The 23,231-nt window shown below is 41.4% G+C and overlaps 2 protein-coding genes across 4 annotated transcripts in view; one reads left to right on the top strand and one right to left on the bottom strand.

Moving 5' to 3' along the window:
- The window catches only part of LOC307017619 (protein phosphatase 1 regulatory subunit 29-like), a 339,917-nt gene that overhangs the window by 19,762 nt on the left and 296,924 nt on the right, over window positions 1–23,231 (top strand). The gene's annotated exons all lie outside the window — the stretch shown is intronic.
- Window positions 16,282–18,783, bottom strand: LOC307013147 (E3 SUMO-protein ligase ZBED1-like). The gene is made up of 2 exons (XM_079640404.1): window positions 17,051–18,783; window positions 16,282–16,923 (listed from the first exon to the last, which is right to left on the bottom strand). The coding sequence occupies exons 1-2, from the start codon at window positions 18,539–18,541 to the stop codon at window positions 16,525–16,527; spliced, it is 1,890 nt and encodes a 629-aa protein (XP_079496530.1). The 5' UTR covers window positions 18,542–18,783; the 3' UTR covers window positions 16,282–16,524.

Here is a 23,231-nt window from a genome sequence, read left to right as displayed (position 1 = left end):
TTATGACGCCATGGCTCTAGAAACTATACATTTAGACAGAAACGCAGTATAACCGGGCGTTGCATCACCTTAACATAGTCAAGTACAACAGAGTTATATTAATATTTCCGAAGCATTTATAATCAATATATCCGCATTTACAATTAAGAGTGTTAAACTACCAGCTTTAAGATCGCTTGGATACGGTCAAAACTTAAAAATAAAAGGGGCTTTTAAGGCATTAGTCTACAAAGTTTTATTAAGTCCACCAAACCAAGTTTGTTCACTAAACAGCGCATTGTCGCACCCAAAGCAGTTTCATTTAAGAAACGTGACGATAAAGACACAAACTATTCACTGAAAATAAAAGAAAACAAACAAATAATTTGCATTTGTTCATGAGGATATATTTGCGACAGTGGTGAAAGTGTATTCCTAGCACTGAATGTCCACTTTGATAAAGGTTAAACCAAAACAATTCAACAAGTCTCCTTGAGTACTTTTACTGCACAGCTGAGCCAGTGCGCCACACACATCTCTATATCTCTTGCAGAAGCATCAAACATTTATTTTTTATATATTTGTCATTTTAATTACATATATATTAATTCGTTAATATTGATTTAATATTAACGACATAAAATGACAAAAATATATTAAAATAAAATAAAAAATAAAATGCTTTGTACTCACCAAAACAACTGATTATTTGAATACAAAATCCATCCTCCTTTCTTTCCTCAAGAAGACTTCAATGACTCTGTTGTACAGTTTATCTGTGCGTTTCAGTTCCACCAATAAGTCATTTTCTATAGACATGAAGGCTAATGATGAAAGCCTAGTCTGTCCAGTAGAATTTCTGGCATAAGTTTTAATTCGCTTTAAGGCCGAGAATGACCGCTCGACAGAAGCAGTGGACACAGGGATAGTCACTGCCACACATGCCAATGTGTAAAGCTGCCCCATGCTCTCACTCAGATTTTTCTGCTTAAGGAAATCAAGGAGATCAATGGGACTTTTCCCTTCAAAATCAGTCATGGCATACATTACAGTCAGTTCTGTTTTTAGCCGGGACAGATCGAACAGTGTTCCGTGACTCTGTGTTAATTTGGCTAAGGCTGTATGCGGGAATTTTTTCCGGTAGGTCTGAAAGTGCTGGGGGTCCAGGAGGGAGAGAAACATTAATTTTTCGTGGTCTTGAAACCTACTCCGTATCTGGCAAAGAATGTTGTCCAGAATATTGCTGTGAGTTGTTGGTAGTATGCGCGAAGGTCTCCTTGTGCTGTACGTGGGCCTCTGCGTGCGCTCGGACCACTTGAGATGCGCGCTGTGTCCTCGTAGATCTGACGAAACTGGCACCTCTCTCGCTCAATTGTGTCACAAAACTCGTTCACCCTTGTCAGACAGAATTGTACATCCAATGTTTGTTTCTGTAGTATTCCAAAGAGCACATCTGAATGCTTAAAAATCCCATTGAATGTTTCAAGCAAAAAACAAAACTCAAAATCATCCAGACGTGCATTAAATCCATCAGCGCTAAGCATAGTATCCCCATCATACTCCTCATGATGTTCCAGTATGTGGTCAAACACCTCCTTTAGGGAAACTCTCTTCTCAAAGACTGCATTGACCAATCTCGATGTATATTGCCACCGCGTTGGTGCAACATTAGGAAGACGACGCTTGCAAATGTCATCCAGCAGTTGCGTGCGCTTAGGGGATCTGGAGAAAAATGCTGCAAGGCCATTGAGGCTGGCAAAAAAGACCTTGCATTCTTTAAGCTTTTAGGCCCCTTGAGTCAGTACTAAATTTAGTCGATGTGCATAGCAGTGAATGAATAAGGCCATAGGTGCCCTCTCCTTAACTTTAGCCTGCACCCCGTTTAGTCCAGATGCCATGACCGCTGCGCCATCATAACACTGTGCCACAACTTTATCCAGACTACATTCATATTCCTCCATGAAACGGAAAATAAGAGCGGCAATGTCATCAGCTCGCTTGCCGCTTGTAACATCTTCAAATCTGACAAACCGCTCCTTGACACCTGTGTCCGTCACATAACGCAGGACAAGTGCCAGTTGTGCTACATTACCCACGTCTGTCGTTTCGTCCACCATAACAGCGACAAAGGGTGCTTTTTTAATCTCCATTTTGATCTCTTCTCCCATCACTTCAGCAATAGCATAAATCAGGTCGTTTTGTATTTTGCCTGACGTCCCAGTAAACACTTTGTTTGTGGACAGGTGGTAATGCAAGTCTGTGTTGTTCTCAGCAAGCAAAGAAAGAAGCTCCACGTAGTTTCCTCTGTTTCTGGACTCGGCGCTTTCATCGTGTCCCCTAAATGAAAGTTCCTGTTTACCCAAAAACAGGACACAATCAATCAGTCTTTTCAATATTTCCCTATTTTTGTTCACCCTTTCGTTGTGGAGCTCCGTTTCCCGGCGCACTTGTTCGTTGAGCTGTAGATCCACTCGGGTGTCCCCAAAGGTTTTCAAAAGCACCATTGCTTGTAAGTGCCCAGCCGTGCTTTGGTGTCTCGTTGCTGCCTTGGTTAGACAACTCAAGTTTGCAAATCCAGTGTGGCTCCAAACACCAAATCGATCAGTTGCAAATAGCAGGCATTCCCAGCAGTACAATTTGCAGTGCCTCTCGGAGGCTGTGAGCCAGGGGTACCGCTCGTAGTTAGTGATTTGAAAGTGGCGGACAAACCCTTTCCCCCGCTGTGATAGGCTCGCTAGCGTCGGGGTTGGCCGTTCTCTTCTCACGATGTCTAGCTTTTCTTGAAAAGTTCGTCTTGAAAATGGCGTTGTAATTATATCTGCGACCAAATCGATCTCTTCTCCTCCTTCAGCCATTGTGGGTTGAAAAAAAACAGCTTGTAGAAATCTACACAAATTAGCTCGTTCAAATTCAAGTTCAGTTTGCTAGCTCTACATAGCTCTGCCTCTCAATAGTGCGTATCCAATCAAAAGACGTGCACGTGCTAACGTCATCGTACGCCTGCTAGCTGGCCCGTTGTCGCCAACTCAAAATCTGATTGGTTAACGCCACAGTTTTGTTTCCGTTCACTTTAATCTACAGGCGCCCGCACTGTTGATTCTGAAGGCCTAAGGGCAGATTTCTTGGACCCTGGCAACACATTATGGCTGAAATATGATTGGATAAAAGCTCTAACATAAAGGACAACCCTCCAAATCTCGTTCTGAGGCTGGAAGCAGCGCAACCAAGAGGAAAGCTATGAAATGAAGAGAATAGACTACAGGGAATAATTTAATACATATTTGTGGAAAAAATATATCAAAATTTAATTTATATTCTGATGATGTTTAGGCCAGCAGAGAAGGCCTTGCTGGCCCTGACGGCCCACCACTGCATCCCTCTCTATGCTGGCCACCTGTAAATACTTTTTCCTTCAGGCGAGGTCAGTCAACACAAGCTTGTTCATTTATGTATATCTCCATCTTTTGTGCCCTCGTACTAGGGCTGCTAGATTATGGCAAAAATCATAATCTCGATTATTTGGGTCAATAATTGATATCACGATTATTAAAAACGATTATCCATTTACTTTGAAAACGTGAATTTATTGAAAAAAAAAAAAATGTGAACAGTATGTTTTCAACAGTTGAGTACCCTGAACTTTAAGTAGAATTCAACTGAAAACCCCCCCAAAAAAAAAAAAAAAAATAATAATAACAAATAATCGTTTTATTTCGATTACGTTGTTTTTGTAATCGTTGCAAGCCATAATCATAATTGCGAATAAAATACGATTAATTGAGCAGCCCTACCTCGTACCCAATGAAAGAATATTTCAATGGCATATATAAACAAATTAGCTACAGATGATCTACACTTGATTACCACCTTCAGCACGAACATGCACCATGCTACAGAACATTACAGAACGTTTGTGCAAAATCATGTGCTGTTATTCCCTGACTGCAATGCCATGTCGTGAACTGTTGACACTTGCTTAGTGTGTTTTTCAAAGCCTTGTCTCACAGCACATGGGTTCGCTTTCATCACCAGAAATATCAATTGTAGTTGTTAAGGATAGCGTTAGCACACATCTACTCAGTTTCAGTTTACCGGAAAAATGAATGGTGGCTTTTTGTACGATTGAAAGTATAGTGGTGCATTTATTAAATATGGAAAAAACCCATAAGTGTAACTTTTATTTATATTTTAATGTGTTCACCAGAGCAAGTGTGGCTGCTTGCGTAGCTTCTGTAACGTAGCCATGGCGGCGGTTGTTGAGTGTGAAAAGTGTCCAGCATTTCCCACCAAACTTTTTGATTTTTATGAGTGCACCATCCAGGCATTCAGCACATTTCCCCCAAGCTAGAGCAGATGTGATATTACTTGAGTGGTGTTTAAAGGTGGACGACAACAATCTATTTATACTTCCATGACACAGTTGTGTGGAGCTACGTTGACGTGAACTCCTAACACCCGTTGAGTGTACCCGATAAACAGGTACGAGCTCTCTGCTGCAGTTCCCTCTGTCGCAGACCCTATTTCTCTTTCATTCGGACACCCAGCTGTAAGCAGAGAGAGGGGGAGAGGGGTGAATGGTGGGATAAGGGGGGAGACTGACAGAACGTTATAGTGTTCAGTAAAGCTGCGTGACAGGGAATCTAGGATGTGAAGAATTTAAAAAAGGAAGTAACGATAGCGAATGATTGACATACGTGATGGGTCGTAAGTGGAAAGGATGGACAGGGAGAGCGAGAAGCTGTGTGTGTGTGTGTGTGTGTGTGTGTGTGTGTGTGTGTGTGTGTGTGTGTGTGTGTGTGTGTGTGTGTGTGTGTGTGTGTGTGTGTGTGTGTGTGTGTGTGTGTGTGTGTGTGTGTGTGTGTGTGTGTGTGTGTGTGTGTGTGTGTGTGTGTGTGTGTGTGTGTACTTGTACATAAGCTTCAGCGGGAGATAGTGTGTATTCATGACATGAGGTAGTCAAAGGCTTAGTGACAGCTTTAGTGAGGCAGACAGCAATTACAGTTATTGACTGTGTGTGTGTGTGTGTGTGTGTGTGTGTGTGTGTGTGTGTGTGTGTGTGTGTGTGTGTGTGTGTGTGTGTGTGTGTGTGTGTGTGTGTGTGTGTGTGTGTGTGTGTGTGTGTGTGTGTGTGTGTGAAGAGAGAGGTTGTTTAAAAGATCGACAGGCTCAAACCATGACAGCGTAGTTAAATATACAATGTCTCCAGTATTGACTGTGTGCGTTTGTGTTTGTGTGTGTGTGTGTGTGTTTGTGTGTGTGTGTGTGTGTGTGCATTTGTGTTTGTGTGTGTGTGTGTGTGTGTAGTACAGTTTATCTGCAGAGATATTGACAGTTATTTTATTTTGTGAAGGAAGTCAAATGTTGAACGGCAGCTTTGACACTATGTGCTGCATCATTCTGTGTGTGTGTGTGTGTGTGTGTGTGTGTGTGTGTGTGTGTGTGTGTGTGTGTGTGTGTGTGTGTGTGTGTGTGTGTGTGTGTGTGTGTGTGTGTGTGTGTGTGTGTGTGTGTGTGTGTGTGTGTGTGTGTGTGTGTGTGTGTGTGTTGTATACCCGTGCAAACCTGTGTCTACAGCTTATAGTGGCATTTGTGTGTTTGCTGACTCAGCAGAACTCATCGGCACATATTTGTGAGACCTCGACTTTTCATGCGTCATTTTCCGTTTCAAATCTGCATTTAATCTATTTTTTAAAAGCCCATTTGTAGCTGTCTTGTTCTGTCTTCTCGTTGTTTTGTCTCCGAGTTTTCAAAGGTGTGGAGCTTCGCTTTGATCCCAGCTACTTGTCAAGAGTGGGTGCCGAGTGTTTATCAGACCAAAAAAGCCTCCTGTCATTTACTTAAAAGCCAAATCCATCATCCCAAAAATAAGCTGAAGTCTGTCTTCCGCTGGGAACTGACACTCGAGAAAGAAAACTGCTTTTTTTAGGCAGATGATCCCACCGAGCTGTCGATGGAGGAGGAACGTGATGAGCTGAAGACAAGCTGTCATTAGAGAACGATTAACCTTCGTCCAACCAATAAATCTAACAAACAAGAACCACCGACTGAAGAATTAACTAGTGTAAGAACAAATATCATAGCTAAACTTCTCCTGTCAAAACATTATTAGTTATGTCAAATACAACTTGCTCTTGATTCTGTTCATTTTGAGTCAATAGACTGGCACTATACTATAGTTCTATAGATATTGTGTATATTGTAATATATAGACATCTAATTTAAATCTACATTTTTATTATTTTATAGTCTTTCTTTAGTTTATTTAATTACATTTTTATATTTTATTATATATTTTTACTCCAACTTATGTTTGTATATATATTTTATTGCACATTCTTACTTCGTTCCCCCCCCTTACTTCAGTGTTCGCGGTCCTGTTTTAACTGCTATTACATTAACACTAGGGCTGCATGATTTTGGGAAAAAATCTAATTGCGATTTTTCTGACAAATATTGCGATTGATATTCGATTTGCGATATTTGTTTTTAAGCGACCCAACGTAAGTTTATTGTAAAATGCGCCCATAACTCTGGCTAGGAAGGTCGCATCAACATGCTCCCGTCTCTAGCACCCCCGCAGCCCGAGCTACGAGTGAAAGAACTAAACTTACATGAAACTTCCGTTGGGTTGCTTTAAAGTCAAGCTTCAGTTTAAGATTCACCCTGTGATAGAAACATGTGATGGAGCATCACTAACCTGACTCAGACGGTTCACCAAACCATCTAGGAGAGCTCCATTGGAAGCCATTTGGAAAGGGCAGGCACTTTCAAAAATACTTTGCAGCTGATTGGATCAATCTCCACTTCTGATTGGTTAACAATGACTGGTACATGTGGAGCACAGCACTTCTGATTATGACTGACACACAAGAAGAAAAAGAAAATACGTAAAAAAAAATCGCAGGCTTTGCGATTTGATAATCGCATCATTTCAAATCACGATTTTGATTTAAAATCGATGAATCGTTCAGCCCTAATTAACATAAAAACCATTAATCATCACCACATTTCATTTAACACCCTTTCAAACTCTACATATTACATCAGACTACTGGTATACATGAACAACTGCAGTACATATACAAAGAACAGACACTGAACATGTGTGTGTGTGCCAGGTGTGATCCATGTGGGGGGAGGGGCACATAAGAGCGGGAAATGTATCAAATGTTTCTGACAGATGGGTGTTACACCATGGGTGTTACAAAGTTGACTAAATCATCCAAAGTTCAATGAAAGTGGTGATCAGCCATTGTATATGTTGAAATGTCTTCTGTGAAGGATATCATAAAGCCTTAATGCAATCGAATGTAAAACAAACAAGTTATGATTGATGAAAGTAGTAAATGGGTCAGATTTGACCCGAAGACAACAGGAGGGTTAAGTGTATATTTTATTTCAGATTCTTATTTGAATTTCTTATGTTGATGTAAAAATGTGTTTCCTTTATTACTTTGGTTAACTTCTTCTCTGTATAAGCATGTAAGTGAAATCCATTCGTTTTGTCCATGCCAGCATTGATATGGACGCCATGTTGTGAGGTGGATTATGGGTTTATTATATTATCAGTGTCCTTGCTGTGAGCTGAATTAGATGAGCAGTGAATACAACTATTTATTTGATGATAAACAGGAAATGTTGTCGGGTTTCCGCTGCTTTTCTCCTGTTTCTCGGCCGAGCTTTAGTGCTTTGGACTGCCACGGTGGCAGTTATTCTCGATGTGACGCCTGCCTCTCTGCTTTCTGTCCACAGAGTTTCTCGCTAAAGCAATAATCATCCTCCTCACTATGGACTGCCACTGTGACACTTTGACACAAAATGTTGTCCTGCTATGAAGTGTTCACACATTTGCCGACAGTTACCATTCACAGAGATACATCCTACTGAGACTGGGATAGACATGACACCTTTTGAGGTAGAGTTCTGTAAGGCCATGGCCATGAGACAAAGACATGCACCATGCCTACCCCAGAAACGCTGCCCCTAGAAACTGAAGTAGACTATCACACTGTTTTCATCAATATGTCTCAGATATATACAGAGCCTGTCTCTGATTGGCTGAAACACCAAACAGATCATTGCAGCATTACCCATAATCCCCTCTGTTTCAGCCCTGTTTTCAAAGTGCTGATTCTCTGTCTGTTACTTTAGATGGAAATAAGGAGCCCCTCCCCACGCCCCTCTGAGAGACATTTGGTTACAAAGAACTCAATGGTGCTATAGGAGGAGATTCAGGTGATAAAGGGGGGGGGGGGGGGGGGGGTTACCTTGGTTGCTGATTGGCTAATGGTTACACAAGACAACACATTGTTATGACATCATAAAGTGGCCAAAATCTGATCAGCTCATTTTCAGACAGGTTTTTATAGAAATGGATCAAAAAGAGAGAGAATCTTCGTTCCTGAAACTTTCAGAGTCTCTTTCTTTGAGAAAGTGGATTTTGCATAATAGGTGACCTTTAAATCAGTCCAACAAAGAGGTGCAACATTCAATACGATTATGATAATACTTTAATTCAGCATGATCACTGAGAGACAACATGCTCAAAGACTCTTTAGCGAGCATTTGATTCAAGATACAATTCAAAGGCTCTACTGTCATATGTGTTGGGGAATATTTTGTGTATGTATCTAACCTTTAACCCAGTCCATCACTCTCTCCTTTCACTCTCTCCTTTCCCATGGTATAGGTCTACAGCCTTGGTGTGTTGCTGCTATCTCTCTTAAGGCTCCTTGTGTTTTCAGTTCATGACCGAACACAAGCTGACCTGAGATAGTTTATTGTTTGTGGACATCTGGCAGTCCTTATCGGGTGCGTAGGTCCCACTGCTGTACACTCTTTGGCCATGGACGACAGTTTTAGTTAAATGTTCTGCCCTGTTTGTTTAGTCTTGTTAATGAAGAATGTTGATCATGCTCTGGTTAAAGCCTCTGACTACGGAAGAGATCTTCAGAATTGGTCGGGCAACCGCATTGACATGTCTTGTCAAGTCTCCGGCCGTAACTTCATAGTAAACCTTCAGGGTTTGACATTAAGCTCTAGATGTCTCACTGTGTTTTCACTCCTTTGCTCCACAAGTTTCCATCACAATATGCACAATATGGACTTTGCTCACTTATCATAAACTCTTGAGATTATTACAAACCTACCATAGGGCATGTGACAAGAGCTAAGTGAAGTTCTAATGGAGATAAAAAAGGCAAGCAAGTGGACTTCCAGTTACGATCATTACTTATCTTTCGTAGTTCAATAATGAACCTTGTAGCCGTCTTTGTTCATTAGAAACCTCTAGAGGCGTACCTTCAGGCTCCTGGTCCAGAACAATGATCTTTGTCTACGTTAATAGAGGCGTTTATCTATATCTCTAGAGACTCATCAATCCAGCTTTACGTCCTTTGTTCCTGATGATAATCCTGAAAGAAAAGCTTTCCTCTTTAGCTGCTCCCTAACCAGAGAAACTCCGCCCACTGAGGTTTAACTTCTGGTCTTATCTCTGCCTGCAGACAAGCTTCTAGTGTTTGTTGAACTCCATCGTGGCGTGTGAGCACACAAACACGAACATATGGTGTCACTTTTTTCTTTTCTGACTGCAGTTCATGTTGGCCGTGTTCCACTCGTTGTTTGCTAAAATCCACCCTAGCTTATATTCTGGAAGAAGAGGCTTCTTCACAGTTTTTTGGCAATCAGCAAACTGGCTCCGTTTAGGAAGTGATATCCCACCACGTCGTGTTCCTCCAGCCAATCAGTGATTGAGCTGAGCGGTGGGCAAAACACCCTATCAGTGACTCTGAGTGGAGGCCAAGTGGTAATCATCCCCGACAACAGGGCTCTGTGTCGGCTGAACATCGTCCAGCATTTACAAGAACGTTTTTATCAGATATTTCAGACATCATATGTGACACGATGATTTGTCTTTTAGCAAACTACATGTTTTAGTTTTTTTCGAAGATATTTCTTGAGCCAGATCAGATTTATTTGCCAAATAGGTTTGCACACAGAAAGGAACAAAGTTGTAAGAGAAGCAGCAAAAATATAACTATTTTAAGAAAGTAAATTCAGTGAAACTTTGAAGAACATGCAGTTTATTAGATTTTAATGCGGAGGGCTGAGATTCAGATTCAAAATACGTCATTTTCCTTTAAATTGACATAAAATGGAACATTTGGAAATGTTATTAATGAACAACTTATAACTGAGATTAACAGAATTAAATCGAGATAAAATCGGGTCCACATATTGGCCGCCAATGAGCTATCAGGCAACCAACAACTTAACATTTTAATTTGTGAAAAAGTTTTTAAATGATATATATATCAAACTATACTCCACTAAGGTTACAACAGACATTTATTTTCATGAAACCACACTATTAGCTTATAAAGAAGCAGTTTGTTCATGGTCCCTGGTAGACCCCTACACATATAACAACACAGACTACTATAACACCCCTTGTTGTGAAATATCAAATATGTGCAATATGCTATTAATAACCGTGCAATATATACCTGGCTGCTACATCTTCAAAACTGTTACCGGATATGTATTTGGTAAATGTTGTACTAATTCTTTTGATGTATCTTTTATATATATTTGTTAAGCTTCTCAGTTAATGCTAAGCTGTCTTTAGCTCTTTTCTTGCTGAAACAAATGTATATTATCTCCTCTGTAGGACGAATAAAGGAATTCTAATATTTCACTTGTGGGTAAAGCACATTTGAGTTGACCCTAACCCTGAACTGAATCTGTGCAAAATGCTGATTTGAAAGCAAACAAATTAAAAGTACATCTAAGTTGTAATTTAATTAGAATAATTTCAATTGTATGTAAATGTAATTGAAAACAAAGTCGTTTGAATCTGAATCAAAGCCCTCCGCATTCAAACCTAATATACTGAGTGTTCTTCAAAGTTTCACTGTACTTACTTTCTTTGTTACATAACATTACATTGCATTTAGCTGACTCTCTTTCATAGAGCCAAACATTTCAAGTGCTACTCAACTGGCTTTAGATAAGCCTGTCCTTTATTAGTATATAAGTGCTTTGTTAATAATTCTATCGCTCGAAGTGGAGTCGAAAGAGATGAGTTTTCAGTATAGTTTGTATATTTATATTCTGTGTAACTATTTATATTTTTGCTGCTTCTCTTTAGGGCTGCTCGATTATGGCAAAAATCATAATCTCTTTTATTTGGGTCAATAATTGATATCATGGTTGCTAAAAACGATTATCCATTTACTTTGAAAACATGAATTTATTGGAGAAACAACATTTGACCAGTATGTTTTTAACAGTTGATTACCCTGAACTTAAAGTATAATTCAACTGAAAATCCAATTAAAAAAAAAAAAAAAAGTATAAAAAAAAAAAAAAAAAAAAAGTAATAATAATTAAAAAAAATTCGTTTTATTTCGATTACGTTGGTTTCGTAATCGTTGCAAGCCATAATCGTAATTGCGATTAAAATACTATTAATTGAGCAGCCCTACTTCTCTTCACTTTGTTCGTTATCTTTGCACCACTAAACCAACTTCTGTGTGCAAACCTACTCTGCAATAAACCTGATTCTGATTCTGCAGTTTCCTTCATCTGCTCTCTGAAAGCAGACACACTCAAATAAACCCTTTCTCTCTTACATCTCCGTTAACTTCAGCTGACAGCACTGCTTTTATTCTGTGTCTCCAGATCCTGCACTTGATCCTTTTAAATGACTGTGGGCATTTCATCTGACTCGGCACATAGCGGTGGAGTCGCCCCAAAAGACACGACAGGTAGTGGGAAATTAAATTCAAAGAGACGGATTGGATCAATACTCTGAGAGCAGCACTTAGCCGCCATCTTTGTGATGTCTTTGCAGCTCTGATAGAGGAAGCAGATGGAGCCCTCTTTGTAATCAATAGTAATTTAACCTTTTTGGTATTCATTTTAATATTCATGGTCTTCCCTGGTCTATTGAAACTCAGGTCAGGTCATCATGGAAAATATCATGTAGTGTGTGTGGGAGGATTTTAATCCCTTGTCACTCTGTGATTGTTTTGAATCTCGGCGAATCATATTAATGCAATTTCATTTCTCAGAACTCGTGAACAGATGTAATTTGTTTTATTACGCTAAAGTCAGAGTCAGTCATTAATTGGACTTTGAGTCACGCTCCAGGGATGTTTTTATATTCCCTCAAACATTGGTCCAGACTAAAATATATCAACATGTACTCAACACGAGGAATAGCAATGACTCGCGATCCACTGACTTTAGATTGTTTTCACTGAAGTCTCTCAAAGACTATATAGATGACGGATGAATTGCCCCGACCTCTCTGCATAGTTTCAAAGTCAAATACTGACACACACTTTAACGCTTGTATGAGACACGTTGGGGTTTAAAGGGCCCATGTCGTGCTTTTCTGGTTATCACCCGTCCCCTTGTGTGTTATGAAGGTTTCTCTGCATGTAAACGGTCTGCAGAGTCACAAACCCTCAAAGTACACCCTGTAGGGAGTAAAACTCTAACACAGAGAAGACCTGTCTCTGCTGCCCCAGAACGCCTCGTTGGACATTTCTCTTTTTCCATTGTTTACTTCCTGGGTTCCGTGACGTGTGAACACCCAGATCAACAACAAATGACCGGATTGGCCCAAATGGACCAATCCACGTAGTCCCTCACTCACCAGGATCCCTTGGCTAACTAACAGGGAGTCCCATTGACTTGCATAGAGCTCACTGGTTGGTAATAGACGAGTTGGGATGGCGGAGAAATGCTCTCCGCAGACCCATTCTCACAGCGTTACAAACCTTTTTCTTTCTCAATATCAAGACACACTTATTGTTTTTACTTCGGCTGTGAGTGTTTGTGTGCTCAGGATGAGTTTAGCTTGTTGTCGCTGTATCAACGACCCGGAAACCTGTCTGCTCCTCGCAGCAGTGGCGAGCAGCAATGTCCCGACCAATCAGAGCACACTGGGCTCACAGGGAGAAGGGGGGGGGGGGGAGCTCCAACAAGCCGTTTAGGACAGAGAGTGAATACACATACTATACAGAGATGCTGTATGAGAAACAAATGTGAGTTTGGAACATTGCACAATATAAATCTATTCGAGTAGACCTCAACAATGGAATTATGATCAGTAGAAATGGCCGTGACATGGGACCTTTAAGATATATAAAGCCATCAACAGCAACATTAGACGCTCAGATAAAGTACTCTGAAAGTCATGAGACATAGTTTAAAGAGCGATTAAAGAGGACATATAATCCTTCTAAGGTTCGTATGGGTATTTTGTGCCTGCTTTTCACATTTGACCTGGCTTTTCAGTAATGTTAAGGCTCTGTTGTGATTGGTCAACAGCTTAGAGATGTCCCGCCTCTTCTTCGATCAAGTATAATGTGTTGCAGCGCTAGCCAATAGAAGCGCAAGTGTTACATAGTGATGTCACTATGTTCAGGAAGTATACAAAGGAGTCCAATGGAGGTGTTACAAGAGGTGGAAAAAATAAATTGGAAAAACTTTACTGAATGTTGACTGAACAGCATTTCATATATCTTACTCCATCTTACATACAGTATATACAGTTGACTTATTTCTACGTTGCACTCGCACCATTTTGTCCCTCGCGCCATTCTCTTGCAGTATTTGGTTTATATTTCTATTTTCACTCTTTCTTTTTCAGTCCTAGCGAGGTATGTTGTATTTTTGGAGCTGCCTTGAACTTTTCTGTGTCAACACGACTCTGTTGCGATTGTACGGATAATAATAACACGTTTATTTACTATAGCACCTTTCAAAGAAATATAATTCACAAAGGGCTTCACAAGTAAGAAGAAAAGTTCAAACTAAGACCACAGAAACATGAAGACAATTCATTTTTTCATGTAATCGTTTATTGGAATAGGGACAATGCACATTAATGAACACTTTAGACAAATAATGCTTCAAGTGTAAATATGCCGGATTTTAGCTTTGAGCTCATTTCCATCCATAGTCCCTGACATACAACATACTGTAAGAACATGACATCTGTAAACAAAGCAACACATAAATACATGATATGCAAAACAGCAAGAGCAGCACACACAAGTATTTACCACACTAGAGCAGCAACGACATATTAAGTGCAAGAGATGATACAAGACATGCATAAAGAGGCAGACATTAAGGTCAACATCAAAACAAAACACAGACCACGTGGAGTCCTGAAAGGAACAAACAAGAACAGGACACATCACACTCAATGACAATAAAGCTTTGAATCTCGAAAACACTTGATGACTTTGTGTACATTTCTAAATAGCTAAAGTAGTCATTCTAATATGACTAGGATTGTGAATATTATTCATACTAAATATTAGCATGTTAGCGTTTAGCTCAAAGCACTTCTCTATGCACAGCCTCAGAGAACTGCTAGACTAACGGCCCGTCTACACTACAGGCATCGAAAAATGCTTTCAACGCTTCGCCCATTCACTTGAATGGGGTGACGTAGAAGATTTTTAATCTTCGCCGAACTGCATTGTGGGGAGCATGGCATGGCTTTGCAAGCATCACGAGCATCTATCGACATCAAAAGTTGAACATTGTTCAACTTTTGAGGCTCGATGCTTGGCATCAGCCAATCAAATCCCGTTTATGCAAATCCCGCCAGTGCAAGCGCAGCCAATCAAACCGCGTGCAAGCTGGGAGAGCCAGACCGCAGTTAATTTCCTCATATTCCAAACGAGATATTACGGTAGCAAATCACCCGGTTCTTTACGACCAGAACTATTTACCGGGATACAAACCGGAGGAACCAGGCATGGAGGGAGGTGGCAGAGACAGTGGGTGAAACTGGTAGGTTTTTCGCCTGTTTGGAGAATTTATATCCAGTTTACTTCTTTTTAACATTGCTATTGCTTTGTATGTCGGGGGCGGGAGATTCATGTGATTGGTTGTTGGTCGCGTTGCTAGCAAAAAATCGCCAAGTTTCAGACACGCCCATCTTCAAGATTTTTTGATGCCTTTAGTGTAGACGGGCCGTCAGGTGACCAGATTTTCAAAATTAAAACCGGGGACATTTTTAGTTTTGCAGTCAATATCTCATTAACATATCCAATTTTCTTCACTGTTAAAGAAAAAAGGGGGACAATTCTGGTTCAATGTAATTCAAACATTTGAGCTGTTGGATACAAACAGAAGGACGATAGCTCATATATGAGACTTCAAAGTTCTTTTATTTTGAAACTGTACATCAGATTGTCCAGATTCTCTCTGAGTGACTAGATGGGGTGTCCTGCTATCACCCTGGAGTGAAATAAGTCTTTGATAATTTGACAGTTTTTTATTTATTCTTGTATAAAAACAGAAGGACGATAGCCCATATATGAGATTTCAAAAGTATTTTATTTTGAAATTCTACATCAGATTGTCCTGATTTTCTCTGATTGACTAGATGGGGTGTCCTGCTATCACCCTGAAGTGAAATAAGTATTTAATTCACTTCGAATGACTCTTTGATTATGGACGGTTTCCATTAAATAATAATCAAAATATAGATGGACAATAGATCTAATTTGAGATTTTAAACAGCATACTTTTTAAATTGTGCTTCAGAAAGAAATGTTATTTTAGGAGTGTTGTGAGATGGTGTCAACATCAATTGAAATTAGTCACCCAGTGGAAATGTCAGATATGTCTTCATAACTGTATTCTTACGTAGTTTGTTTTAAATTATTATTGATCACATTATATAGTACATATTTCTTAATTTAAGCTCCAGTATATATGAATATGTTTGGTGTTTTTTTTAGGTATATTTGTTATTGACCGAGTAAACGCTTTTATTTTGAAGGCAGCTTTTACAGGCCTCTGACGTAATGCATAGGATGTTCGCGCACCGCAATACAACGTGGGGGGCTGGCTTGACTGTGTTTTCCGTAGTGGGGGGCTGGCTTGACTGTGTTTTCCGTAGTGGGGGGCTGGCTTGACTGTGTTTTCCGTAGTGGGGGGCTGGCTTGACCAAAGTCTGTTTACCCAGTGCTTCCTGACATGAAACGTTTTATTTCACCTTGCTATGTGTTTTTAACGTATATTAAAAAACGGGGACATTTCCGCGGACAGTTTCAACCGGGGACAGGCCAATACAAACGGGGACTGGTCACCCTATGCTAGACTCAATTGCATTGTTATTTAAAGTTTTTACCCAATATCTCAACTTTGCAGATCTCTATCTTCTAGGGATGTAACGATACCAAAAACTCACGGTACGGTAATACCGCGATAACAAGTCCACGGTACGATATTTATCGAGATATATTGAAGGAAAAAAAAATTCTAAAAAAAAATACAATTTTTTTTTTTTTACTCCAAAATGTTTTCTTTATTAAATAATAAATCTGATTTGTACAGCATTTAGTATAGTAGTACATTTAAATTGTCAAAACAGTAACAGACTGGAACAAGAACAAGTACTACCAAACAAAAGTATGCATTTTCTTTGTGCAAATAAACAAGAACATTCAATAATCAGACCCTGCAATAAAATAGATTTGAAGTAACTCAACTCAAACTCTCTCTCACTCACTCATCATACAGGTTTCTTTTCAGGAAGATGAGCATGTCAACATTTCCAGGTAGAAGCTGGGATCTTTGGGCGTTTACAATATCCCCTGCTGTGGAAAAAACTCTCTCACTCGGCACTGATGTGGCTGGGACAGAGAGATATGCTTTGGCCATGGGGGACAGCAGTGGGTAACACTTTGCATTGTCTCTCCACCACTTGAGAGGACAGTCAGAGAGTAAAATAGAGGTCGCTTTGCGGTACAAGTCAATTTCAGCCTGGATACCAGTGTTGTGCTGTGCGACGTGCACTTCTTCACTGAAAGACTCCCCAAGGAGATCTTCGAGTGCTGTCTTTTTGGAAGGAGGAGATTGTTCCTCAGCGTCATGTGCTCTTTCCCCTTCTGTTTCACTAGGGTTCTATGCAAGCAAGCAGAGGTAGAAAAAAAACGTCTTATCTTTCTTTTCACAAAAACAACAGAGGCAAACCCACCTTACGTTATCTGAAAAAGTTACACAGACACAAAAAGAATATTTAAATATGTACCTGGTTCTGCATCTGTGTGGCTTTCAACTTCAGCCTGTCGAAAACGTCCTCCCTCTGACTGTCATTTAGCTGGTGCAAGCTCCGGAACCGGGGGTCCAACGCAGTGCTCTCTTGCAGAAACTTGTTTTGCTCCCCTTGGTATCTGTCTGTAAAGTCCTTCAGTATGGCTCTCTTCATTTGGGCGATGGTGGAGGAGTCCTCATCGCACTGTGCCATGCTTTGCTCTATCATGTGCTTGAGGGGCACAATGAGAGAGACTGTAGGTCGAGACTCATCGCACAGCACGGTGGTTGCTTTTTTCAGCGGTGAGAGAAGCCGAACCATGTCCTCGGCGTCCGTGATGTCAGCTGGTTCAAGAGTGTCTATCTCGCGTGCGTTGCGCCTGACTTCAGCACTGAGTAGCGTTGCAGCGATAGCTTGTTGTTGCTCCAGGTAGCGCTCGAGCATGTCAAGCGAGCTGTTCCATCTTGTGACCACATCCATGATGAGTTTATGCGCAGGCAGGTTTAACATTCCCTGTTTGGTGGCCAGCACAGCTGTGGCAGTTGAACTGCGGTGAAAAAACGCAGCTACACGCCTCACTCTACCAAGCAGACGACTTGCCCGGTTTACGTTCAAACCCGCTTTTGAAGCGAGGTTTAAAGTGTGTGCAAAACACTTTATGTGTGGGGAAAGACCGGCCTCTCTCACCGCTACATCCATATTCCTTGCGTTGTCTGTTACGACAGCAATGCCTTGATTATTGTCGAGTCCCCACTCCAAAACAGCAGATTTTAACACCTTAGCAATGTTTAGTCCAGTGTGTGATGTGAAAAGAGGCCGCGTCTGTAAAACAAAACTTTTAATTTCCCATTCGCTGGTCATAACATGAGTCGTGACTGTAATATAGCTCTGCGTAGCTCGTGAAGTCCACCCATCTGTTGTTATTGAGATGCACTCTGCTTCTTTGAGGCTCTGTGTCACTTTAGCTTTTGTCTCTTGGTACAGAGCGGGTAGCACTGTTCGACTAAAGTATGGCCGTGATGGAATGGCATACTTGGGCTCCAGCGTGTTTACTAACCTCCGAAATCCACTGTTGTCGACCACAGAAAACGGCCTTAAGTCTTTGGCCATGTACTCGCCGATGCACCTTGTTATTTCCTGAGCTCTTGGACTGTTAGGGGGAAGTGGCGCTCCAAATATTTCTGTCAGAGTCAGTTGGCCTGGCTTAGGCATTTTCCTCACAGTAGGTTGTTGTGTTCGGAGCTTTTCTGGGTGGTGATGTGACAAATGACTTCTCATGTTCGATGTGTTTCCCGAATTGTAGGCGACCGTCGCCCGGCAGGATTTGCAAATAGTTTGGCGTTTGTTAGTTTGCTTTTCACCTTTGTCATTTCTTGAAACGGGAAAACCAAAATGCTGCCACACAACAGCTTTAAAAGTCGATGGAGCATCCTCAATTTCACAATTTCTATTTAGTTGGTCAGCACGTTCGTCTACTCCATTCGCCATTTTCTCGTTGGGTCTGAGTGTGAGGGCGGGCTTGCACGCAAAGGATGATGGGAGTATTCTTGATTAGTATTATGGCGTCCTCTGCTGTTCAAACAAAAACATTACAGTTTTTATTTACAGGGCGAGATATAAATGAATGAACGGTAATATCGCGGTAGATCTTTTCAGTCTCACGACGGTATTGAGCCGTTTCATTACCGCGATACCGCGGTATTCGGTATATCGTTACATCCCTACTATCTTCACAATCTTTGATAAACAGTCCAAGGAGGGGCAGCACACACATCTCACCACAGCATGAATTGAAGCAGAGAATCCCCAGAGCAGCTACGGGAAACATTGCTTTCCAATATCTGAACGGGAAACAGCACAGAAACATAAATGATTATAGGATGAAACACAATGTAAACATAAGAGATTAAGCGTATGATCTAAGGCCATCTGGGTTTGTGTTATAGGAGAACAGAACAATACATTTTAAAGTCTGTCTGATTTTCATTTGGTCCGTAAAGTCATTTGGTCTAAAGGGGCTTTGAAGGGTCAGGTGTATTTGTTATGCTGCAGATGAATGAAGGACTGCAAAGCCCCGAGGCCACTGGAGTATATTATGTTTTCTGGAGCTGGATCAAGGCGAGTTGAAGCCGGCAACACGGCTGTGTCTGAACACCTGCACTCGTCTGGAGTGAGAGGAACAGAAAGAGAAAGAGACGAAGAAAGAAAGAGAGCCCAGGGCTGTTCGTCTCTCCTACTGTCGAGCTCCTTCAAACCCTTCCTGTAATCTGATGTGTCACACCTGGCAATAAGGCTCACATAGTTTCTTTGTCTTTTAACTTTTTCTTCTCGTATCTTTGCCGTTACAAATGTGTTTTTTTAGGAATGCTTCTTGCACAGAAAGGGTTTTAAAAGTCTCAAAAGCTTATTTGTGAAAAACGCCTCGAGGCTACTTGACGCCAGGGCTTTGCTAAGGTCAAACAGATCCACTGCCAGGCTGCTGCAACTGAACATTTACACCTGACTATAAGGTGAACATAGTTTTGTTGTCTTTTAACTTTTTTTCTTGTATCTTTGCCGTTTCATGAAAGTAACTGGCGACCTCCTGACGCTACAAATGTGGTTTTTAGGAGTGCTTCTAGCTGTACAGGCACAGAAAGGGATTTTTGAAAAACGCCTCGAGGCTATTTGATGTCAGGGATTGGCTAAAGTTTTTTTTGAATGTGAGGCATTGCATTCTATTGGTGTGCCAACATACTCTGAACAAAAATATAAACGCAACACTTTTGTTTTTGCTCCCATTTTTCATGAGATGAACTCAAAGATCTAAAACATTTTCTAAATACACAAAAAAACAATTTCTCTCAAATATTGTTCACAAATCTGAAAAGATCTGTGATAGTGAGCACTTCTCCTTTGCCGAGATAATCCATCCCACCTCACAGGTGTGGCATATCAAGATGCTGATTAGACAGCATGATTATTGCACAGGTGTGCCTTAGGCTGGCCACAATAAAAGTCCACTCTGAAACGTGCAGCTTTGCTTTATTGGGGGGGTCTGGCGGGGTCCGGAAACCAGTCAGTATCTGGTGTGAGGGTTAGGGTTAGGGTAATGTTGTGAATCAAGTGGCCCATGGTGGTGGTGGGGTTATGGTATGGGCAGACGTATGTTATGGACGATGAACACAGGCCACTCGATTCACAACATTACCTTAACCCTAACCCTAACCCTCACACCAGGTACTGACTGGTTTTCGGACCCCCCCAGACCCCCCCAATAAAGCAAAAGTATTATTATTAATTTGATTAATAGAAGAAAGCAGCAAAACAATATTTTTTTCCATAATATAAATCAAAGTTTGAGAGCCACAAAGCCAGATGCTATTATCCAAATGTGTGCCCATCTCCCTGCTGTCAAACACAGGTCCAGCTGCCATGTGGAGTCACTTCATTCTGCTAATAACTGCTGTGGTGTCCACCCTGAGCTCAGTTGGGGGAGTGTGTGTGAGCATGTGTGTGTGAGCACCGGACCGATGGCCTGTCCAAAGTGTCTCTCTGCATTTCACCAAATTGGCTTCAGCTGCCCGAGACCCTTAAGAGAGAAAGAAGGAAGGAGTTGGAGGAGAGTATGAATAAATGAAGGGTGATGTTGTGAAAAGTTTCCCAGAGAACTGGAGTGTGTCTGTGTCCGAGGAGCCGGGAGAATCTTCACGGCCAGATGAGCTCGGCTCTGCAGACATCTGCGCTCAGTCGGAGAGAGAAACAGCTGGAGCCATACTACTCTTTAGGAAGTACTCTGACAATTAGAGTATGTTCACAAGCTGAAGCTCTTACCTGCTGGAGCCATACTACTCTTTAGGAAGTACTCTGACAATTAGAGTATGTTCACAAGCTGAAGCTCTTACCTGCTGGAGCCATACTACTCTTTAGGAAGTACTCTGACAATTACGGCCCGTCCACACTACAGCTTCGACAGCTTCAAAAACGGTTTCCAACGCTTTGAATGGGGTGACGTCACGTTGTCTCGCTTTTCGCCGAACTGAATTGTGGGTAGCAGAGCGGAGCTTTCCTGGCGTTTCAGGCTGCAGAAGTTGAGCAATGTTCAACTTTTGAAGCTTCTGAAGCTTTCGGTGGAAGCGTCAGCCAATCAAATCATATGACAGTACAAGCTCTAGCCAATCAAACCGCTGCTTGTGTGTCAGGGGCGGGAGATTCATGTGATTGGTTGTTGGTCGAGCTTCAGACACGCCCGCCGGCAACCTTTTTTTGAAGCTGTAGTGTGGACGGGTCGTAAGAGTATGTTCACAAGCTGAAGCTCTTACCTGCTGGAGCCATACTACTCTTTAGGAAGTACTCTGACTATTAGAGTATGTAGGTCAACGTTATTGTCAATCGTTCAGTTTGTGTGTACAGAGAGATCGGAATACCGTTTCCCACAATCCTGAATACAAACATACAAATATATATACAAATATGTATATCCTATATATCAACAGACACATTTCACAAGCTTAAGCTCTTACCTGCAGTAACAATAATACTCTTTAGGAAGTACTCTGAGGTACAACGTGTCTACGTACATGCACTCTCTTAGGATAGGGTGAGGGAAAAGGGTCATATTGTTTGGTATAACATTTGTAATTTGTAGGATTGTATTCATAGTAAACATACAATTACATCAAATTGCCACTTCAGGCAAATGGACAAAAACACAACAAACGCTCCAGCAGTTTTTCAATAAACACATTTTATTTTAAATTCCTTAATATCACGGGTGTGTGTGAGCCCCTACCTGCACGCTTATTGAAAAGCGTTGTGGATAAAAGCCTCATGAAATGTCTAAAAAAGTAATTGCTGTATTTTCTATCGCCCGGGAGACCAAATCTTCCCATCTCCGCCTTTAAGAGACAAACAGCGACAGAGCCCAGACAGAGGAGCGCTATCCACCAACATTCAATTTAAATGCCGCTTCAATTATTCAGCGCTGTGTGTGTGTGTGTGTGTGTGTGTGTGTGTGTGTGTGTGTGTGTGTGTGTGTGTGTGTGTGTGTGTGTGTGTGTGTGTGTGTGTGTGTGTGTGTGTGTGTGTGTGTGTGTGTGTGTGTGTGTGTGTGTGTGTGTGTGTGTGTGTGTGTGTGTGTGTGTGTGTGTGTGTGTGTGTGTGTGTGTGTGTGTGTGTGTGTGTGTGTGTGTGTGTGTGTGTGTGTGTGTGTGTGTGTGTGGGCAGGATTCATTTAAGATGAGGAAAACAGAGATTGCTGTCCTGTCGGGGTAAATCTTCCTCTCCTCTCCATCCCTCTCCCTCTGTCAGCTCTCGTTTAGTTTGTGAGGAAATCGAGGCTGCTGTTATGCATCTTAAGTGTGTGTGTGTGTGTGTGTGTGTGTGTGTGTGTGTGTGTGTGTGTGTGTGTGTGTGTGTGTGTGTGTGTGTGTGTGTGTGTGTGTGTGTGTGTGTGTGTGTGTGTGTGTGTGTGTGTGTGTGTGTGTGTTTGCGTAAAAGTGCATCTGCATGCATGAAATCAGTAATTGTGGCTTTGTTTCAGGCTTTTCATTCCTCAAGTTTCTTTAATTTGAATGTTTTTAAAGAGATTGTGTGACTGCAAGCAACTCTGTGTGTGTGTGTGTGTGTGTGTGTGTGTGTGTGTGTGTGTGTGTGTGTGTGTGTGTGTGTGTGTGTGTGTGTGTGTGTGTGTGTGTGTGTGTGTGTGTGTGTGTGTGTGTGTGTGTGTGTGTGTGTGTGTGTGTGTGTGTGTGTGTGTGTGTGTGTGTGTGTGTATAAAAGTGCCTCTGCATGCATGAAAGCTCCAGTTCAATCTGTATGTGAATCCTTTGCCAAGTAACATATATAAATAAAACATAGCTATGGCTGATATCCTGGTTAAGGCAAGCCTCAGCTGACAGCTGAAGTGTGTGTGTGTGTGTGTGTGTGTGTGTGTGTGTGTGTGTGTGTGTGTGTGTGTGTGTGTGTGTGTGTGTGTGTGTGTGTGTGTGTGTGTGTGTGTGTGTGTGTGTGTGTGTGTGTGTGTGTGTGTGTGTGTGTGTGTGTGTGTGTGTGTGTGTGTGTGTGTGTGTGTGTGTGTGTGTGTGTGTGTGTGCAGGCTGCTCTTATACACTGTTTGCAGCTATACATAAGAAAAGTATTGTCCTGTATAGTATATCCAACAACATCAATTTGATTGATTCATGTAATGGTGAACCCA

The sequence above is a fragment of the Notothenia rossii genome, assembly GCF_949606895.1.
Source record: "Notothenia rossii genome assembly, chromosome: 1".
Classification (NCBI taxonomy): Eukaryota; Metazoa; Chordata; class Actinopteri; order Perciformes; family Nototheniidae; genus Notothenia; species Notothenia rossii.
Note: the sequence above shows the minus strand (reverse complement) of the source record. Positions and strands in the feature narration are given on the sequence as shown.